Source organism: Seriola aureovittata, chromosome 2 (assembly GCF_021018895.1).
Source record: "Seriola aureovittata isolate HTS-2021-v1 ecotype China chromosome 2, ASM2101889v1, whole genome shotgun sequence".
NCBI classification, from domain to species: domain Eukaryota; kingdom Metazoa; phylum Chordata; class Actinopteri; order Carangiformes; family Carangidae; genus Seriola; species Seriola aureovittata.
In genome coordinates this window covers 15,953,332-15,975,398 of record NC_079365.1, presented here as the reverse complement: position 1 = coordinate 15,975,398, position 22,067 = coordinate 15,953,332, and the positions used below count along the sequence as shown (strand labels likewise).

The 22,067-nt window shown below is 44.5% G+C and overlaps 1 protein-coding gene across 3 annotated transcripts; it reads left to right on the top strand.

Annotated features, from left to right (window-relative positions):
• Nucleotides 1-685: 685 nt before the first annotated feature.
• On the top strand, nt 686-22,025 carry LOC130177790 (rootletin-like). Of its 3 annotated transcripts, none has more exons than XM_056389754.1 (38): nt 686-872; nt 3,134-3,391; nt 3,763-3,889; nt 3,976-4,121; nt 5,461-5,652; nt 5,731-5,814; nt 5,898-5,989; nt 6,092-6,257; nt 6,359-6,465; nt 6,572-6,799; nt 7,267-7,357; nt 7,461-7,547; nt 7,624-7,836; nt 8,285-8,484; nt 8,598-8,780; nt 9,271-9,415; nt 9,519-9,665; nt 10,506-10,736; nt 11,129-11,322; nt 11,410-11,537; nt 11,752-11,921; nt 12,036-12,215; nt 12,466-12,600; nt 12,721-12,864; nt 13,258-13,496; nt 13,595-13,754; nt 13,894-14,061; nt 14,157-14,580; nt 15,355-15,518; nt 15,650-15,770; nt 16,114-16,277; nt 16,835-17,050; nt 17,276-17,500; nt 17,587-17,736; nt 17,872-18,072; nt 18,687-18,818; nt 19,878-20,051; nt 21,086-22,025. In XM_056389754.1, the coding sequence occupies exons 2-38, from the start codon at nt 3,335-3,337 to the stop codon at nt 21,170-21,172; spliced, it is 6,072 nt and encodes a 2,023-aa protein (XP_056245729.1). In that variant the 5' UTR covers nt 686-872; nt 3,134-3,334; the 3' UTR covers nt 21,173-22,025. The 3 variants fall into 3 exon arrangements, with proteins under 3 accessions (XP_056245729.1, XP_056245722.1, XP_056245736.1); XM_056389747.1 differs by having other exon boundaries at nt 3,131-3,391; XM_056389761.1 differs by lacking the exon at nt 3,134-3,391.
• The last annotated feature ends 42 nt before the right edge of the window (nt 22,026-22,067 follow it).

Below are 22,067 nucleotides of genomic sequence, written 5' to 3'. Positions count from 1 at the left end.
TAACAATAAACAATAAAATAACAATTTAATAAGTAATAATAAACTAATAAATAATCTAATAAGGATTTGTTACCAAATACTTTTTCTCACAGTCATTTATTTCATATAAGAAACTTGGCCATAAATGAAACATTTGAAGTGTAGGCTAGTGTGCAGCTTTTACAAATATTCAGCACCAAAACAATCTATAGTTGTATAAAATGGTATCTGGAAATCTGTGATAATAAATCTATTACAGGATTCTTCTGATGGCTTTTGTCCTCTTGCCACACACTGGTGTAAAGACACAGGAACAATAGGGGGGAAGTTTCAGTCATAACACTGGTGATTTTGTGACGCTAAAGATTTACATCTACAATACACACATCGCTATTTATTTACTGCGGTACAAGCCTCTTATGTAATTATTGTCTTTTACATTAAGTATTACCAGTAAATACTGAAAATATATATAACTGAAAACTAATTAATTTACTAAAAGTTTTTTCAGGGAAAATACGTTTTTACCACTTCAGGATATTTTACCTGTATCTGCTCAGTTATTTGTACGAAAGAAAAAACAACATTATTTATTGGTGGATTTCATTGAAAATGTTTTGATAGGAACGAGATGCGTACGGTCATATGACGTCATGACAGTGGACCGTCGTGTTAATAGACTGTGCTGGATCCAGAGACGGCAGCCTGGCGTGAAGTCCCTCCCCGGAAAAAGCATGGAGAAGATTTGTGAGCGAGGCAGCAGCGCCAGAGACCAGCTGATGTTGCCGTTATAGCTGCTGTGGATGGGGTTTGTCTCGGCCTCAGTTATCTCGACGCCCGCTCAGAAACATGGAGGGACGGCGGACTGACGCTGAGCGGAACGAACAGACGAGGTGAGGTTAGAAATCAAACAGGGAAGTGGATGTTTTCACTGCGAAAGCTGCAGCAAACACGACACATACACACACACACACACACACACACTGTGCTGATATCGATTGTAAAGCCTTTTATATTTAGGCTGTTGCTTCCACATCAGCAGGTTTGTGTCGGCATCTTAGTCTCTATTACTGTGAACCAAAGTCTTAATTCATCATCTCGCAAATGTCGTTGGATGTTTCACAGTTTAATGAACAGTCCCCCTCTCTCCTCCCCCTCCTCCTCCTCCTCCTCCACCAACTCTTGACCCAGACTTTTGAAAACTTGGGTGTGTCTTTCTGGATGCATTTGGATAAAGAGCATGTTGGTGATAAGTCGTACAGTTCCTCTTTATGAGGGTGACAAACAAGAAGTGGAGAGGGGGCAGCTGATGGTCACTGACTGGAGTTCCCACTGTTTATTCTGCGGTTGATCTGATTGTTTAATGGCAGCTGGAGTGAACAGTGGAGAGTTTGGGCTGTAGTCTGCAGAGAGATCAACAGGTGTAAATGTAGCCTATAGTTCATCAGATACAAGATCTCATTGAAATCAGTGCTAGTCATATACTAACACACCAACTGGGGGCGCCACAGATGTTAAGCAGTTAAAAGTGAATTTTTGACACACACACACACACACACAAAAAGAAAAAACTTTTAAAGTAGCAGCTGACCATTATTTAAAGTTAAGAAATTTCTATGAATGCTAAAATGTAATACTAAAATGTAATACTAAAATGTAATGCTAAAAACAGTTGATAGGAAACTCAGCACTGACAGTGGGCCTTTGTTTCATTGTTCTGAACGTGGATGCACAATGACCTAACATTCATATCCTGGTCAGCATATGAAATAACATTAACGTTAATATATTATTGTAGATATCTGACATGTTTAACTGAGCTGAAACCACACAGTTAAAATGCTGTGAGTCACTTTGCATGAGTGTGTGTGTGTGTGTGTGTGTGTGTGTGTGTGTGTGTGTGTGTGTGTGTGTGTCAAGGCTGTGTTGGGGGTCTGGTATTGACACAATGATCCTCTTGTCTGTAACTATGACAATCCAAACACTATGTGGAGCAGCTCAGACCCCTCATGTTTAATGCTGCTGTCATAGTTTCACATTTACATGTCTACAGACCCCTTTGAAAACATTGTTCTGAGGTTGCTAACACTTACATGTAGTTAACTTAACCCTGTGTAGCATTTATAACAAGTATACAGACATTTAATAAATCGTTTCTCACGCAATAATAGTTGTAAGCAGACATAAGGTCATTTTAACCTATTTATTAATGTACAATATATGATAATTATAACTTCATATTTTATGTTATTAAAATTGTATATCACTGTATTGTCATTCAATATCTGTTCATGCACCAGCCTTCACTTATGGGCGTCCATAGCATTTATAGTTGTTGACAAATACATGAATAATCACTTATATCAATAGGGGGACTTAATGTTGCCATACTGAACATACAGTTCAGTTAACCTCAAAAAGGTTTTATACCACCAAAGAAGAATGAAGCCATACGCCACACGTGGATAACCGCTTTTATTTTCAAGTGTTTTCTAGACCCCCAGACCCTCAGGGCCCAACAGGTTGTGGGAATGTGATAACTTGGTTAACTGGGTAATGAAGATTGGAAGGAAAAGGGCTTTAAAATGCCCCCTACATGTTTACCCAATCTTGAGGTCCTTTCTTATAGAGAAAAAACATATCATAGTTGTAATATCCAAACTCATCTGCGGAAAACGTGGGGCCTGCAGCGTACTTTCTGCCCTGGGGCCACTGAGTGGAACTGGTAGTACTAGTTAAAGTGGTTAGGCAAGCTTTAACTAATAGCACATGGAAAATACCTGCAGTCATAAATTATTAGAAATATGGTCTTAGTATTGATTTGTCCATTTAGAAATAATGGACAAAATAAAAACACACCTAACCCGGTCCTCGTCCCCTTCTCTGAATTTTATTTTGAAAATCAGTAGTATAGTCCACAACAACAGTGGTCAAAACACTGTTTATATTCTTTATGGAGAGGGAGGGGGCTACTAAAGTTTTATTTTGGTTTCTCTTTGTTGTGCAGCTGTATAGCAGTGGTTTACGAAAGCGAGCAGTGAGAGTGTAGCGGTGGTGTGGTGGAGGTGGAGGTGGAGGTGGAGGTGGAGGGGTGTGCATCTTTAAACCTACTAATCCTGCTGTCCTCAATCTGTGCCTCCCTGTACCGGAGGAGGAGGCGACAGGACGGTCACACGCAGCTCCTCTGCGACCAAACTTGGTCGGCTCCAACAGCAACAAATAACCAGGCTGAGGTCGTGAGCTTTTCTTCTGTTTCGCACCGGTTGGGAAGCAAAAGACGGTCGTTGAACTTGTGAAGACGTATTTTACTCGGAGTTAATCCCCGGAGGATTTGAAATATCTGCGGCCAGCCGCGATGAGCGCTGCGGAAAACTCAGACTCGGACTCCAACAAACTGGAGTCTGTGATACAGGTGAGGTGCACCGGGTCTTCCTCCATCTCCCATCGCTTATTGAATGTGCAGTAAGTGCTGCTGCCTGGTGTGAGATGTGACAAATAAAGCCGCGGGCCTCTGTGTGTGTGCATGTTTGTGTTGGTGGACAGTATTATGTGTTTTTATAAGGCAGCAGTTTTGGACTGGTGTGGCTGCTGTGGCTCGACCTAGTCTTGTGGGACTTAATCACATAATCACCATCATCTCTCAGTTTATTTAAGTTGTCATTGCCTGTATATTGAGATGTAGGCATACTTCATATTTTTGCAGGGCTGTTATTATTGTTTCTCTCTATGTAAATGTCACGAACTGAAATGGTAAATGTGTGTGTGGTTTTTTTTTTTTATCAGAGGCTGGAGGAGAGTGTTTTGTCTGAGGAGAAGAGGCTGATAGTCCGGGGCCCTTCACCAGATGACCCCCCTACATGTCTACCAGCACGAGTACGAGAGATTGTCACAAAGAACCTCAACGACAGCTGTGAGTCTGCTCCTCGTCCTGTCAAATTAAAGTTTGGACTCTTTTCTTTGCCCTAATCGTTGCCTCCGTCCTCGTTTTCCTCTCAGCGGCAGGGGCCATGTCCTCGGTCATGTCCCTCCAGGAGGAGAACCGAGTGCTGCAGGGAGAGCTGGCGAGGCTGGAGGACCTGCTGGCCCACAGCAGAGCGGACCGAGATGAGCTCGCCATCAAATATGGTGCAATTAGTGAGAGGGTAAGGCAGGACACCAGGACAGCAACAACAGCAACGATAGCAACAACCTGGCACTGATGGCAAGATGGGCAGAGGTGCATTAAGACACTTAAAACTGTGAGCTGAGAACTAGATAAAAACACGGCTCAGGGTGATAATAGATATGACGTCCCACCTAAGTATGTTGTTTTCTATACATGATTTAACCACTGATCATCTGCACTCTTCGTATAAAAAGTACGTTTGCAAGACTTTCAAAATCCTCCAGGTTGTATATACCTAGAGGGGCTTTTTCCCTTTTCCCCATTTGCCTGTTTTCTTGGTGTTTCTTTGTCTGAGATCTGCCGGTCTCCCAGGTGATGGGGGCTGGAATGAGCTGAAGTGGAATGTTGCCATGGCATCTATCACCCAGGGTAACTGTAAACAGGGGCTTCAGTGGAGAGGAGAGGAGGTGTCGTAGTGGTGGGTGGGCACCACATCCCATTTTGGGTTGAACATTACTAAAGGAAACACGCAGGTCCAAAACCAGAAGGCAACTCTGATCAAAACACGTTCTCTTTCAGATAAAATGGCTCCTTTACAAAAACTATTCATTATTATAGATTGATATTAATCACTGTACTAAATAACCCGTACATGTTCTCTGCAACATGCCATTGCTTAGAAATAGAGTGGTCTTAGGCCCTTTTTTTCTTTTTTGACACCAGCTACCACCTATTACACCTGTAGACGTGATGCTGATTAAAGAGCTTCCATTAGTGTAAAAAAAACAAAAAAGTTCACAGTACTTTGTCTACAATTATGAGTGGAGCATAAAAGTTTTTAAATGTATATATACTTCAATGTACTGTTAAACATTGACAACATTCGAAGACTGATTCGGAGAGGAGTAGACAACAAGTTCCCAAATCTTTATTGAAGTGATGTAGCTGGACAGCCAAAACATTATAACAATAATGAACTTTGAATTATGTTTTATGAAACACATGCTGAAACACATACTTGACTTCTAGCTCCTATAGTGAAAATTATAATACTGGATATTCACACACAGGTTTGGGGAGGTGGGTAAAATTGTTAAGATAAATAAATGAAACCCTTCAAATACTATGACATTACTGAAAGAGCAACCTTTTATTGCCCTCAGTGTCTTCACTAAGTTCAATTAAAGTATGAACCTAAACCTCCAGAACAGTGACTGGATGGAGCTTGGGGTGAGATTGTTTCTCCACCTGCTGTTTTCAAGGTGAAAAGGAACTTTTCAGTCTCAGATACTAAGTATGTTGGGATTTACAATACATGTAGGTCTAGATTAACAGTGTGAAATATGTCTGTGTCCTATTTTTAATTCCACCTACAGCTGGAGCAGGCGCTGCGTTTCGACACGGGAGATGGGGACCATGACTCACCTGAGTCACGCAGCCTGGCTCAGCAGAATGTGGATTTACGCAGGCGACTGGATGAGGAACAAGCCTCCTACAGGCGTAAACTCACGGCGTACCAGGAGGGTCAGCAGAGGCAGGCACAGCTGGTGCAGAAGTTGCAGGCCAAAGTATGACTCTATTTTATTCTGTGTTTTGCTGAGATGTCATCAGTGAGACATACAGTAACATTTGTGCTGCTTCTTCAGGTGCTCCAGTACAAAAAGAGGTGTGGAGATTTGGAGCAGATGCTGCAGGAGAAGTCGTCAGAGCAGGAGAAACACAGGCTGAGTGTAAGTGTTATTTATTTAACATTAAGGAAGCCAGCTTTTATGCCTATAATCATTAACTTCCCGCACTTTTCATGACGTTTTAGAGTCACAGTGAGACGTCAAACGGTGGCCATCAAGACGAATCAAGCAGCAACCTGGAAGATGCTTTAATCCGCCTGGAGGAAGAACAGCAGAGGTGACTGATCACACGAGAGATGTAACATACTGGTGAAAACTTCAGCCTCCTGAGACATCTCAAAATATCACATTGTTTTTGCCTGACTTACTCTGTTTTCAGGAGCAGCAGTTTGTCTGCGGTGAACGCGATGCTGAGAGAGCAGTTGGAACAGGCCGGTTTGGCCAATGAGGCTCTCAGCCAGGACATCCGCAGGCTCACTGCCGATTGGACGAAAGCCAGGGAGGAACTGGAACAAAAGGAGTCTGACTGGAGGAGAGAAGAAGAGGTGGGAGAAGGATGCTGTGAACGGCAAAACATTTAAAAAATCAAGGAAAATGTGGAGTCAGCATCGTTTACTCATTGTTTTCTCTCCATCCTTCCTTTCAGTCTTTCCACAGTTATTTCAGCAGTGAACACAGTCGTTTGCTGATGCTGTGGCGGCAAGTGGTCGGGTTCAGGAGGCATGTCTGTGAATTAAAGAGTGCCACTGAAAGGTTAAGATGATTCATGTGTAAACTGCACGTTGTTTGCATTTCGGAAAATGTGCACATTCACAGTTTGTTTGTTTTTCCTCCTCCCCCTCCCTCGCTCCAATCTCAGGGACTTGTCGGACATGCGTAACGAGCTGGCTCGGGTGTCCCACTCCTCTCAGGTGTCCTGTGCCGGTCTGTCAGCCGCGCTGCAGAGCCGCGAGGGAGGAGCAGCTCTGGCTCTGGAGCGGGAGAAAGCTCTGAGGGTTCAGCTGGAGCAGCAGCTGAAAGAACGCGTGGCAGAGATGATGAATCTTCAGACCAGAACGGACGCAGAGAGAAGTGAGCTCAACGTCAGGTCAGTGACAGTGTGGACCTCTCTTACAGGTTTGTCATGGCTCCCAAGGTGCATTTCAGTAAGAAACGTACAATCAGAGACCTCACAGCTCCTTAAGTGCCCTACTGACAAAACTTTATCCATCTTAAATCCATTCACTTTCGGATTCTGGATTAATTTAGTAACTATTGCGCTGTGTGTTGTTCGTGAAGTATTTTAAAATCCCTACAGCTCTGATTCACACCTCTCACGCCAAACTGACACATGATTTCTGCTGAAAACTGGTGACCACAACATAAACCTGTGGCATCATTACATTGTCCTTCCTGTTTTTCTATGTTGCGTAACATTGAGTATCATTGAAAGTTAATTTCAGAGTGGGGGGAAAATACTTCCAGAACCTGCAGGTCCTCCCACTTTACAACTTAATTGAACAGCAATTTTTCTCAAATATTTTGTTTAATTCTTGTTATTGTGTCAACTATCAGGTTGTCAGATTCAGTGCGAGAGGCGGAGAGACTAAAGGGCCAAATGGAAGAGCGAGAAAGAGAAATCGTGGCACTGGCGAGGAGGCTGGAGGTGAGTGGAGGGTTTTAAAGGCTGTGTAACTGCTCCGTTGCTTTAATCTTCCTCCTTCAGGCGGCTGAGGTGTCTGTGCTTCATTTCCCTGGTTTTCCTGCAGGAGCAGAGTGGTAATGATGAGACTGACATGCAGATGATGAGAGCTCACACTGAAACACTGTTAGACACACTGCGGGACATTGCTCAGGTAAAAAAAAAAGAACGTCTGCACACACTCTCATAACATTAGGATGCCAGTGCCTCATTTGAATTTTCTTTTATAGACGGTTTTGTCAGATGGAGAGTCGTCATCAGAAGCGGACCAGGACAACTCTTGGGCTCCGCTGCTGGCCTTGATGCGCGGCTCCTCCCCTCACCGCTCCTCCTCTCCTCGGAGGTCGTCCTCCCCCTCTCGTCCCTCCTCACTGGCTGCTCTCCCGGAGGCGGCGCTGTCTGCTCTCCACTCTGCAGTCACAAACAAGACACTGCAGCTGCAGGTGACATGTCAACACACGCGTGCGCAGACACACACACACACACACACACACACACACACACACACACACACACACACACAGTGCTCCACTCCACTGCAATAATTACTCTTTTCTTTATTTATCTGTGGCCAGGATTTAAACTGCAAGGAGCTGTGTACAACATTAACATGACCACACATATGCAAATGTATGAGATGGTAGATGTTGTAAATGGGGGAAGCTCAGGGGTCTTGGGAGAGAGATGTAGACTTGTTATCTGCACAGTTAGCACAGCTAAAACCTCTTTCTTAAAGTATTTTGGGGCATTTTAAGCCTTTGTTACAGACAGTAGAGCGACATGATGGATTCATGGTTACATCTTAACCCCTAAGCTATGTGGGCACTTAGTAATTATTATTATATGCATATAACATGTCATTCCCTCCACTGTCTTGCTGTGTGTTTGCAGGACGTTCGAGGGCGCCTGCTCTCTGCCCAGTCCACATTACAACAGTTACGAAAGCAGCTTTCAGAAGCAGATTCGGCTAAAAGAGATGCAGAACAGCGGAACCAAGCTCTGCAGAGAGAGAGGGACACCGCTCAGAGAGAGAGAGACACCACACAGAGAGAAAAGGACCGTCTGAAGCAGGAGAGGGACACGCTGGCCAGGTTTACAGACAGTTACATCACCATTAACGATCTGCTTCTAATCCTTGAATCCTTTCGGTAATATAACCATAAGTGTAAAATGTGCTCTTCTACGTGCATCATGAACATTGCAGTGAGAAGTTGAACTTGGAGAAGACCGTACAAGCAGCACAGAGCAGCAACCAGATCCTGCAGATGGACTGTGAGAAGCTGCAGCTGACTGTGGCGTCCACGCAGCGAGAGCGAGATCACGAGAGGGAGGAGAAGGAGGCCGCCGTTCAGGAGAGAGACCGGGCGAAGGCAGAGACTCAGAGGATGTAAGTCGGCTAATTCATAGTGATTAAGTGAATGTGATGTAGGTGCTAATCCACCAGGTCTAGTGCAGCCAACACACAGTGCATCGGCTCACAGGGAGCCATTCAAAAGATCTGTATGAGCTTACAAAACCGAAAGCTCTTCCTCGTCTTTTTACAAAGCCTTCCTGCCTCTCTCAACACTCCGACCTCCTTGACCAACAAACATTGTTGAACAGATCGGATGAAAGTCTCTTATCCTGTCTTGACTGCTGCTTTGTCGCATGGCTGACAGCGCTCGCCTTTTTGGACACATTGTTTTTCCTTAAGAGAAAACATGAATAAAATATGTAAAACTGTGATATGTCGAATATCTTATACTGGGCCTTTAAGGCTTTACCCATAACCTTTACACAGAAACAAGCACACACACGCACAGAGCCGAACTTTCTCATTAGTAGCCATAAAATGTATTGATGTAGTACTACATACTGTATGCATTGCCTTGATACAGACAGAAGCAGTGGGATCAGAGTGAGAGTCGAGCCTCTGCTCAGCGTGGAGAGCTGTCTGCGGTGAAGGAAACTCACCAGCAGGGGGAGGTTGAGAGGCAGCTGCTGGAGAGAGAGAAAACCCAACTGTCTGAGGCACTTGCTCGTGTAAGAAAACGTTGACTCATTTAATTTTTACTGATTCAGTATTTTGTGTTTTCTATTTTGCATACGACCTTTAATATCTTATGACCTTTATTGACCCCCCCAGGCTGAGAGCAATAATGCAGAGCTCTCTCTGCTGCTCAACAAGCTACAGTCTGAGGAGGCTGCTCTCAGAGACTCCCTGGCCAAAATGAGCAGCATGAATGAGGGCCTGGCCCAGGATAAAGCTGACCTAAACACCTACATCCTCCAGGTAAGGGGATTTCAAGAATGTATTTGACTCTCTTAAAGGGGTCAATAAGCTTGAAATGAACCTGTTGCTGTGTCGTGTTTGATCACATTTTATTTATTTAGTTTTTTTCCTGTTCCAAACGGACACATTTGAAGGTGAGGCAGAAGGTTGCCTTCATAGCCTCCTTTGGCTACACACCTGAATATTTCTGTGTCTTTTGCATGTCTTTTATAGTCTCAACGCAATGAATCGCACAAATGGGGATGAAGGTACAGACTTTTGGACCATCTGTCCTCGAAGGCGATCATGGTTAAAACCTGGTTAAAATAGAAGAAAATAGCTACAGAGAAGTTTAAACTCTGCCTTACCTTGACACGGCCGCACACCTGGCCATTCGCCGTGTAAAGTGGGCGTGGTTGCCGGAAAGTTACAAAAATCAGTTGCAGCCTTCCCCCAATTCATGGTTGGCCAAGTGAAGCCCTAATTAAAGCTCCCATCTCTCCATGATATTAAATATTCATGACTGAATAAGCAGCCGCCTTGTTTTATTTTATTCAGGGTTTAACACTCAAAATTCAGCTAACCTGCTTCATCAGGACCGTGCGGGTGTGGCCCTCAATCACTAGATTCAGATCCAAATGTTGCTGAACAGTCCTGTCCACTTTAACCCAGTGAGAAGAGCACAAACATAAAAAACAGAAATCTCTAATGTGAAATAACCGCCACTGGAAGAAAGCTGTGTTAATGCAGGATCTCATCACCCATGGTAAAAGGCTGGTTGGGGAAAACAGGCTTTCAGGGCCTTTTAATGTGAACGTTTCAGCCTCCTCACTCAGTCTCACCCTCACCTCTGTCTCTAAGCTGGAGGAAGAGAAGGCCCTCCTGCAGACTCAGAAACGGGAGGTGGAGCAGGAGAAGCTGACCATCAGAGATGAGCTGGTCCGGCTGGAGCAGGACCGGCTGGAGCTGGACTCTACCCGCATCACTCTGCACCAGTCACTGCAGGACACTGAGTTAAGCCGCGTGGGGATGGAGGCAGAGCTCCAGAGTCTCAGGGCTGAGAGGTTTAAGCTGCAGGAGAAAGTCACCCAGGTACATAAAAGCTTATATTACATCATCATTGAAAGGCTAAGTCCGACCTAAAAGCACTTAGCTATGGGCAATCACCTGTCATTTATGGGCCTATTTAATTGTTAATTAGGTCACATGCCTTATAAGTAGAGGATGTGACCTCATCCAGAAATACTTTCATGCAGCTACAATGTTTCAAAGATGTTCATTTGTCTAAAACAACAATGGAAACTGACCTTGTTAAAGAGAGTCATTTCTCAACAGCATGAAATGCCAGAAGAAAAAAGTGAATAACACAATCACAGCATGTTTTTCCTAGAAGCATCACATGGGAAGGAGTTTTTTAATTTTACGCATGGCTTTTCATTTCTATAATTTCTCCCCCCCACATTGTTTTCGGCCTCTGTCGACAGCTTTGTGGCGAGGTGACCTCTCTGGGATCAGAGTTAAGTCTTGCCAGAGGAGAGGGCCAGAGGAACGAGGTAGCCTTAGAGGAGGTCGGCCGCGGTCGGGCAGAACTGGCCCGAGACAAAGCAGCTCTGGTGGTCCAGCTGACGGCATCTGAGAGAGAAAACACCGTGCTGTCGGAGGAACTGGCTGCTTTCAGGTGTGTGTTGTTGTTTGTCCATGGCACATACGTTTTCACGCGTGTCTCTGTGTGTGTGTGTAACATCGTGTTTGTACAACCCCACAGGTCGGAGCGGGAGTCCCTGGAGACCAGTCTGTTCGAGGTGCAGCAGCAGCTCGTTCAGGTGGAGTCTCGCAGGGAGCAGCTGGAGGCGGAGAACCAAAACCTTCGAGTCCGCTTTGAAACTGCTGCTGGTGAGTGACAAGGAGACAGCGTGTAGGAGAAAACATGTAAAAAGCAAAGATAGAAGAGGACTAAAGCAAAAGAGAGAAAACAATGGCACAAATATGCTAAACTGAAGATATTTGATATAGTGAGAAACCCAGTTGGTTGGTGATATGACTAATAACAACCTGGTGGTTGAATGTTGTGTTTCCCTCTGTTTTGTTTTCCTGGATGGACTTTTAGCTGAACTGAGGCGTGTTCGCTCAGATGGGGAGAATGCGTTGGCCCAGGCTGAGAGGGAGAAACAGGCTCTGACTCAGACTCTAAATGCAGCACAGCTGGAGGCCCAGCAGGCTTTGCGCAAGGCCATCTCCGAACATCAGGAGGAGGTGGAGAGACTGGTCTCAGAAAAGGTCAGAAGGTTCAGTGGTTCAATGTGTAAATTAAAGTGCTAATTGTAGACATGTTTTACTTCTGCAAGTGACTCTTTAATCTGTGTTTGTGCTCCTGGCTGCTCTGTTTCGCAGGAGGTCGTGCGACACGGCCTGCTGATGGAGCACGAGGTCGTGCTGAGGAAACTCCGGCAGGAGACGGACGATCAGCTCCAAAGAGCGCAGACGGAAAGCGAAGAGCTGCAGGATGAACTGAGGAGTCTCCAGCACGACAGAGATCAGAGTCTTCTGCAGGCTGAGACTGAGAAACAACAGGTCTGATCTGGGGCCAAGACTGAGGGACTGTGGTGCTGTAGAGACGGGTTATATATATAATAATTTAGACTCATAAAGTGGAATCATAATATCAGGTTAAAATTATGAAAACAAGGAGGTGTGGTAATTTGTAATTATATGATAACGGTTATTATCGTATTAGATACAGTATAGAAACAGTGTGGTTCAACTCTGGCACATCTCATATAAGTTCATTCTCAGCGTTAACCAGAGTTTTTCTTTTTCTCAGGCCCTCTCTCTGAAAGAGGCGGAGAAAACAGTTCTGTCTGACAGGCTGTCCAGTCTGCAGGCCGAGCTGTCAGCTGCTGCCCTGGAGGCCGAGAGGATGTCCAGAGAAGCGGCTCATTACAAAGAGCAGGAGCAGGTGATGCGACTTCCTGTCTGAATTTATCTTCTGTTGTTGTTGAATTATCACCACTCTATTCTAACACAAAAGCATCAGAAAGATCAACTAAAATATTATACTTTTTTTTTTTCCCTCCAGATCAGAGTCGAGGCTCTGACCGCTGAGCTGCTGGAGCTTCGCTGTCGGCTGGAGGATTCGGCCTCTGTTCATGAACGTGAACTCCACAGTCTACGAGAGACTTGCATTGACCTTCAGTCCCGCGCTGATGTTGCTCTCAAAGAGGTAGATGATCCTGTACACACAGAACATGGAAGTGATGCATGAGAAGAGACAAAGCCTACCTCCATCAAGGCAGCTGTTGTTTTGATAAAAGTCTCTCTATCTCTGGATCTGGATGTGCTTTGACAAATATGACACATGCATCATGGGACAAAAACGTTCCAAAAAAAAAAAGAAATCTATTTGATAATTAAAATGTTAAAAAAAAAATCAGGATCTGCACCAAAAAACTGATCCCTTGTTCTTTGGCCTGTGCCCCAACTTTTCACTCTACTGAAAAAATAAAGTAATAAACAATCAAACCTCCCTGGTGGATGTAATGACTGTATTTGCCATATTTGTTGCTCCTCTCTGTTACATCAGTTTGTAGTAACACACATGAGTTTCACCCTCCAGTTGGACCAGTGCAGAGCTTCTCTCTCAGCGAGCGAGGAGAGCAGAGACCAGCTCAGACGGGACATGCTGGACACCGAGCGCCGTCACAACCAAACTCAGGACGCAGCAGAAAACTACAGACGAGAAAGCACAGAGCTGCGACGCAACCTCAGTGATGTCAGCAAGGAGAGAGACACTCTCAGCCAATCAAACACGCAGCTGAGAGAAACTCTACGAAGTGTAGAAACAGAGAGAATCAGGTAAACGCTTGAATGAATTGGAAAGACAGAGATAAGACAAATGCAGGTCCGTTAAGAGTAGTGTGTAAGAGAGTGTGTGTGTGTGTTTGGTTTGTCAGTGTGAAACGACAGTGTGAGGAGAAGGAGCAGAGGCTGGCTGTGCTGGAAGAGAATTTTTCATCCGCTCAGAAAGAGGTGATGGAGCTGCGCAGCTGCCTGAGAGAAGTGGAGAGGTCACGACTGGAAGCTCGGAGAGAACTGCAGGAGCTCCGCAGACAGGTCAGACAAGCTGTCACACTACATGCTTTGGATCGTGTGCTTCGCTTTGCTTTAAAACTTTCCGGTTCAAATGTCACATTTAGTCGGGAAGAAATAAACCACAATGAAGTTTTTTGATTTTTGCTTTTCTTGGCTGCAGCTGAAGGTTCTGGACGGAGAGAAGGAGCAGAAAGGGAGGGAGGTTGCAGATCTGCAGACTCGCCTGTCACTGGAGGAGCAAAGAGAGGAGGAGAGAGGGAAGGAGGTTTTCACCTTCAAACAGAAGTTAACTGAAGCTGAAGCAACCAGAGACTCCCTCAAGAAAGAGGTGAGGACGGAGGAGGGGGAAAGATGTGATGGCTCTTGTCATATTTACGGTCTTCACTGTGTCATGATCTTTATTCTTTTTATTTTTCATTGTAGCTTTCTCAGATTCAGAAGCGCCTGGTGGAGTCTGAGTCGGGCTGGCGTGGCTGCGAGAGAGAACTGACTGCTCAGCTGCAGGAGGCGCGTGGCTGTGAGAAGAAGCTTCAGGATGAAGCTAAGAACCTGTCGCTGCGTGCTCAGACAGCTCAGGACTCTGCCGCCCACTCCAGCCTGCAGCTGAGCGAGGCCCAGGGCCGCCTGGCCGCCACAGAGGCGGAGCTGACCCGGGCCGAGGCCGGGAGGAGGGACCTGGAGTTTCGTCTGAGCAGCCTCCAGTCGGCACTGACGCGAACGCTCGGCATCGGCGCGAGCGGCAGAGGATGCCGGGGAAGGAGCCCGGGGGGGAGCCCCACATCACCCTGCACCATGTCACGCCACCAGAGCATCTCACCCATGCGCTCCTCTCTCTCGCCTCCTAAAGGTAAGAATGAAACATGCAGGTTCATCTCTGCAACATGGGATTTAGGCTTTTATTCTGACATTAAATAATAATTAAAAAAATTATAATATGGTAACTTTTAATTGGATGATTTGGTTTTTATTGTTGTGATGTTTATTCAGATCCCATTTAATTGTTACCTTGGCAACAATTTCTTTTCCAGGGGTCCATCTGAAGAAAATACAGTAAAATCAACAAATGTTTACACTTATACTACATTCAATAAATAAGAAAAGATAAACTTTATTGATCACTTGCATCCAACAGAAGAGCAAAAACATGTGCATATTACAGATAAGTAACCTAATTAAATTATTAGTATCTACTATAAAAAATGAATAAATACTGTATACACCATATATAAATAGTGACTACAAAACTATATTGAGACACAGCAAATCAAATGTGTCAAAGAGCTTTACACAAAAAAGGAGTAAAAAAAATAAAGATACATACATTTTATATGTATTTATACAATCAATATAGACAGAATAAATAACATGAAAAACATTAAAATGAAGAATTGTAAAGTAAAATAAAAAAGAAAATCTCAGTTTATTTAAACCTTTGCAGGCCCGTCTTCGAGGATAACTTCTTTAGTTGCTTCATAAAGCCTTTTGTTCTAGATTATTGACAAATGTGACGGACAAATGTGACCCCTCCTTCCCTCCTGTAGATGTTTCAAAATAAAATAAAAAACAGTAGTTGATTTAAACTCTTTCTCTTCTTTTTTTTTTCTTTGTTTCTCTTCTACAGAATTTCGAGTGAGCACCCCTGACAATACTTTAGGCTCCGGGGCGGTGTCTCCTGAGAGAGGCGACACACCGCTGCCTCTCCCTCAGTCAGAGCTGGACCCCGAGACTCTGCGAAGCGGTCTCAGAGACTTCCTCCAGGAGCTGCGTGACGCACACAAAGAGCGGGTAAAAGAACTGCACAACACACACAAACACACACACACGAAAAAAACACAAAGTAAATATTCATGGTCATTCAAGGACAATTATTTTGGTTTGTGTGGTTCAAGTCTTTGTTTATTGTTGATTTTGTGAAGGATGATGCTCGATGCCAGCTGGGGGCCCTGCAGCGGGAGGCGGAGGAGCTGACGCAGGAAAGAGACTCCACTCAGAGTCGTCTCACTCAGCTACAAAACACCTTACAGGAATACCAAGAAGGTTAAACATTTTTCTCATTTGTCCATGTAGTCTGAAGAGAAACAGGCGCACAAATATCTCCTGTCCAACTGCCCATACACTTGATTAGCTAGATAGATAGATAGATGGATGGATAGATAGATAGAGAGATAGATAGATAGATAGATAGATAGATAGATAGCAGCGTCACATATGAATCACAAAATCAAAACAACGTAAGGAGACACAAAAAGGTAAATAACAAAAAGGAATAATGAAAACATAAATAACTACAATCTTAACATGAACTACAACTACGACAAAAAGCCGCAGCAGTTACATTACGTTGTCTTGTATTGATGTGTGTTAATGTGTGTGATTGTAGGGAAGCGTGGTCTGGACGAGCGTCTGACCACCACTCAGATTTTGCTCCAGCAGCAGGAGGAGACGGTGAGGAGAGGAGACAGAGAGAGGAGAGCTCTCAGTGACAGGGTGAAGGATTTAGAGCGAGCACTGCAGGCCTCTGAGACGGATAAGAAACACACGCAGGTACACGCACGGTCGTGCTCTTGTGTGCACGTACGTAAACACCATGTATTTGTATTGTGACTCGCTCAGCGGTGGCCGCTGATCTGTCATGATCACCATATGGCAGCTCTCAATAGTGGAGCAATATCTAGAAGCAAAAACGGTCAGGGAATGTAATAACAACAGATGCCACACACACACGGTGTCACACCTTTTGTGTTGTCCCATGTCAGCTCTCCATATGTCTGTTTTTAATGCCAGCGCCTTTCATAATAATTCACCTTCTGGACTCCAGGAGGAGCAGGGACACAGCGTGACAGTGAGGCGCTTGGGAAAAGAAGCAGCTTACAGCACAGACAGACAAAACTTCATGAGTGTGTGTGTGTGCGAGGGAAGAAATGTATATTTGTTAGCTGAAGACATTTTTAGAACAAGAGGCATTTTCGAAAAAAGGCTCAGGAGGATTTATGAAGACCGTCTTTAATCTCAGGTCTCCGTTGTACAAACAAAGAAATCTGCTCTCTAATAAAGACCAACTGGTCTTTAAAATCATCTCAGTACTCTCTCTGCCTCCGCAGGATCAGTTGAAAAAGCAGCGCGCTGCTGAGATGCGTCTGGAGGCAGAGAGGAAGCGTCTGCGGGAAGCGCTGGAGGCAGCTGAAGCCCGGGCCACCAGGGTGGAGCTGGGGAGGCGCAGTCTGGAGGGGGAGCTGCAGAGACTCAAACTGAGTCTGGGAGACCGGGAGGCTGACAGCCAGGCCTCCCAGGACCGCCATGACTCTCTACTCAAACAGGTACAGCACAGGCTGATACAGAGTCCTTTCCTTTTCATATCTGAGTGCTGCATCTGTTTATCCTGGTTTTGAAACACACAGTTTGCAATGTCAGTTACTGAGTTTGGTAAAACTTTATTTTACGGGTCTGTAAGTTTGTAATATTTTTTAAGGGAAGTATGTGTGCTTTCTTATTATTTGTTTGCCGAATGAATTTTGCATGAATGTGATTTTTACAACCCGCAGGTGGCAGAAGGAGAAGCTCGTGTGTCTCTGCTGCAGAGAGAGGTGGAGAGGCTGAGCCAGGCTCTGCTCAAAGCTCAGGAAGGTGAAACTTTCCTCAAAGAGAAAACCGCTTCTCTAAACCAGAGCCTTCAGGAGGCGGCGGCTGCTCACAGCAGCACACAGAGTCGTCTGGTGGCTCTGCAAAAGACACTGAGTGTGGCTGAACAGGACAAACGACTTCTACAGGTGGGTGAAACAGAAGGAGACAAAGCCTGAAACAATGTGGATGAAAAAAGTGAATGTTTATGCGGTGATTACTCTGTGTCACTAAGGAACGAATGGATGAAGTCCGGGCGTCATCTGGTGAATCGAGGAGGAGCATGGCCACCCTCGCTGAGCGCCTGCAAAGCCTTCAGAGCGAGCTGAACCAGAGCGAGCTGAGACGAGAGGAGCTGGAGGCTGAGCTCAATAACGCTCAAGAGGTGTAGATAATCTCAAACAAACATCTGCCCAAATAAAGTCCTCAGCAAACGCCCTAACTCAAGGCTCACTGTAACAGGAGTGTAACTCCTGCGCTTGATGTCATCGTGTGCGATCTGTGTGTTTCCTTCTGTCAGGCTCTGCGTCAGCGTTCGGCTGCCCTCCTGGAGGCGCAGCGCAGCGCCCAGTCAGCTCAGACAGAGCGGGCCGCTGTAGAGGAGCGACTGCGTGGGCTGCAGCGAGCGGTCGCCATGCTTGAGACGGAGAAAAAAGATGCTGAGAGACAGGCTGTGAGGCTGGAGAAAGACAAGAATGCACTGAGGAATACACTAGATAAGGTCAGCACTGTCTTTACAAAGAGCCTTTTGTGGTTTAAGAAACTCAAAGGTCCGTGAGCCGTTTGGAAAGTTTCCAAATTTACAGTGTCAGAGAAAGTGCGCTACATGTTTTTCTCAAATTGTGTTGCTGAAGACGCATCTTCTCGGGTCAGACGGATGCAGTAAATATTTTGTGAGTTCGAGCAGACATTGTTGTTGTTGGCTTTCTTTGTCCTCATCTGAGCTTTCCCCTGGTTTTTATTCTGTATATAAAGTTCAAAAAACATCTGATTCACAAATGTCACCAGTTGCTATACAATAGAGTTGTAACAACTGCTCAATTATTCAATTAGGGTTGTGTTTCAGCGAGTTTCAGCCTCTCAATAGTGAGGATTTTCTGCTCTTCTTTGTCTTATAACGCAGCAAACTTAAGATCTTTAGGTTTTGGACTGTTGGTCACACAAAACCAACATTTTAATGACATTAACTTGTGCTTTGAGTAATTGATGATTCTCTGATTCTCTGTTTTCTGCTTTGAAATCACAATCAGGTTTTCACATTTGACTTTTTTTTTTTTTTGGAAGGGATCTCACTCTTTCTATTGGTTATATTTCTATAAATACAAATGTTATTAGGTTGAGCGTCAGAAGCTGAAGACTGAAGAAGGCAGCATGCGACTGTCTGCAGAGAAGAGCCGTTTGGATCGCTCGCTGAACACCACCGAGCAGGAGCTGCAGGAAGCACAGCAACAGATACTGATGCTGCAGGTGAGGAGGTGATCTGCAATACACTGACAGATCAGTCCTCAGTACGACAAACTGTGCGTTAAATAGGCAGAAAAAACCCTCAAAAGTTATTGCAAAGTGAATCCTCGTGACACGACTCGCCACAGAAGTTGTTTTCTTAGCTGTTGCTTCACACCTGCGATCACAGGTGACAGCTTGCGCGCAGCCTGGAGTCCATCGCCTTTCACTGAAGGACAAAACCAAACACACTTCACAGTGAGAACAACTGCTCTTTGCCACGACAAATTAATTCCATAGTTAGTGAACTTTTTTGACTGAATGTTTTTGGGGTATGTAAGTTCTTTCCCTTTCACTTTCACAATTATTAAACCCAACAGCTGCTGGTTAACGTGCAAAAAAAAAATCAGAGCCACTGAACTTGAAGTGAAAGTTAGTAGGAAGAGGTGGAAAAGCTTCTCCAGGCTTTATAAAGATCCCAGGTGTTAGCCGTACCTGGAGAAAACATTAGATTTATTACATATACTCATCTGTAAATTCTGTGACTAAATACCTAATTATTAAATGTTTGTGTAAATGTAATATATTATTCTTATTTTTATTATACTTAAATTTTTTGGGGAGGGGCTTCAGATCTGGAAGCGAGAACATGAGACGGTACAATAAATATAATACATGAAGCTGCTTCTTTTTACCTCGAGGATCAGCTTTACACCAGCGTTTACCAGCAAAATATAGTCTCCTCAATGTTCCCTATAGGCGCATCACAGCACAGTTGTTTGGAAAGGCAAATCCCATGATTTTGTGCTTACATTCATATTGTTCCAAACGGCTTTAGTTAAGTGCAACTCCAGAAAACACGAGTACAGTTTTCCCCTCGGTCACCACAGAGGCTCCAACGTGGTCGTCGGGTTGTTCGCTGTCTGCGTTTGATCAAGAACTGAGTTAGAGTTTTCTAGCCAAACTCTTGAGTTTTTCAATATGATATATATTCTCTTCCACTTGTGTGTGTGTGTGTGTGTGTGTGTGTGTGTGTGTGTGTGTGTGTGTGTGTGTGTGTGTGTGTGTGTGTGTGATGAACAGACTCAGCTTACCGAGATGGAGCAGTCACACAGTCTGTGTGAGAGTTTGGCGAGACAGCGTGACGAGGCTCAGCGGGAGGCGGAGAGAGTGAAGACCAGCTTCAGGGACATGGAGCGAACGCTGGGCACCAGAGAGCGAGCTCACCGACACCGAGTCAAAGGCCTGGAGGAGCAGGTATGCACGCTGCGCTGGCTGAGGTCTCTCAGGTTTAACCTTTCACACTTTTTTATTCGCTGCTACAATGAGTGATCACACCTGTATGATCAGAGTCATGGTGACATATTCGGGATATTTCATATCTGTGTTCAGTCCTCGTGAGGTTTTGATGATACAAGTATAAAGAATAAAGCTGCTTTTGTTGAGCTACAGTTTGAGGTGAATGCTTCAAGAACGAGTCACTGCTAATTTCAGACTTTTTCTTTTTTTAAAACAAACTTCATGAAGCAGCAGAACAGCAGTGGGAGGCATATACAGTATGAACTGGCCTGTTTACAAAGATGGATGGTCCTCACACACATCACAGAGTTTGGTGGCTTATAATCATGAAGATGACGAACAATAACATTCTGAACCAAAACCAAAACCAGGGAATTAAAGAACTTCACTGTGGTTTCATAGCGTCACTCAGCCTGAGGCGATGATCTCTGCTGTTTGTGTCACCTACTTCTGAACACACGCTGGTTCAGCAGTGCTTTGCTTCAGCTTTTTGGATTATTTCTTTAGCTTCAACAAAATAAAAGCATGTATCTGTGCTGTAGCAAAAAAATGTGCAGAAAATACTCCTGTCCACCTGCGGTGTTGTTGCATGTTCAATCGTTGGTGGCGTTTTTACATTACAATAGTCTGTTTAGCTTGAGACAGACTTATAGTAAGTCGTTATAACCAAGTCAAACCTGCCTGGCCTGTGCACTCTCATCAGCTTCTCTGTTTAACACATCAGTTTCATGCTTTTGTATTGGAACTATGTTAAATTGCATCGTCCCTATTAAATAAGATAGCCGCAGCCGCACAGCTGTTATTCCCACTTCTTATATGGATACACAGTTCCACATGGAAACAAATGGGACACGGCGAGGTCCTCATCCCTCTTGTTATCTGCAGCCACCTGAGGGAGAAGCTTTTGGCATCAGTTTGTAACCATGTGATCTAAATTACAGATGTATAGAAATGTAGAATATAGTTTATTCACCCTCTGTTTCCCCCCCCAGGTATCCACCCTGAAGGAGCAGCTGCAGCAGGAGATGAAACGGCGGCAACCTCCTCTTCCATCGTCCTTACTGTTGGCAGGAAACTGAGATCAAGAGCTCAAACCCAGAATCACCAGCACACCACCTTGTAATCCAGGGAAAACCCCACTCATCACGAATGTCTGAAAAGCAATATTGACCCACACAAATGTTTCTCAGTGTTCAAACTCTAACTATTTAATTCCTTTTATTTTGTGACACTGAAATGAACACTTGTGTCATCTTGATGGTGTTTTCTTTTTTTTTAAATATTTTGTACAGTAAAGAACACTTAACTCGAGGGAACGCAGTGATGTGATTCCACAGCTGTGCTGAAAACGCCAGCAGCCTGCTGATTACTGGCAACCATCTGTACTTGATCCTTGCTCAACATCTTCGCAAAACTTCCTGCTCTTACTCAAGAAAGAAACCCAAATCACCGCAGGATTCTCCTCCACACAGAATCTGGATGTAGCGCAGGAAGGAAACTCTGCCAGTTTTGCAGTTTGGCATCGATTCCTCCACATTTATATTAACAGTCGAGGACAGAAAAAGAAAGAAGGAAGGTCTTCACTGAGCGCGAGTGCCAGGAAACAAACGAATTGTGCATAATAAGGCAACTGCCCTGTATTTTTTTTCTTAGAAACAGACACAGATTTTACTGATTATGTGCACAGACTCTATTTTATAACTGAGAAAAGGGACCAGAAGCAGTCGAGTGCTGCAGTGTGACAGTATACTTACAGTATGTTTTTTTTAATAGTTATTACTAGTTTTATTTGGTGTATATACTTTTTACTTACTGTATGAAGCCGACGGACTGATGATTAATAACAGCAATGTGACTTGTATGGACAGTACACATGGAGGCCACATGTTTGCAGGAGAATAAACTCACTGTGTGCTCCATAAATACCTTTCAGCACTGAGCTGCAGCCTCTGATTACGTTACCGCAATGAATCA

Coding starts and splice junctions, on each gene's coding strand:
- LOC130177790 (XM_056389754.1), top strand. CDS start 3,335: ATGAGCGCTGCGGAAAACTCAGACTCGGACTCCAACAAACTGGAGTCT. Junction 9,416..9,518: donor TGTCTGAGGCACTTGCTCGT/GTAAGAAAACGT, acceptor TGACCCCCCCAG/GCTGAGAGCAATAATGCAGA. Junction 14,062..14,156: donor GAGACTCCCTCAAGAAAGAG/GTGAGGACGGAG, acceptor TTTTCATTGTAG/CTTTCTCAGATTCAGAAGCG.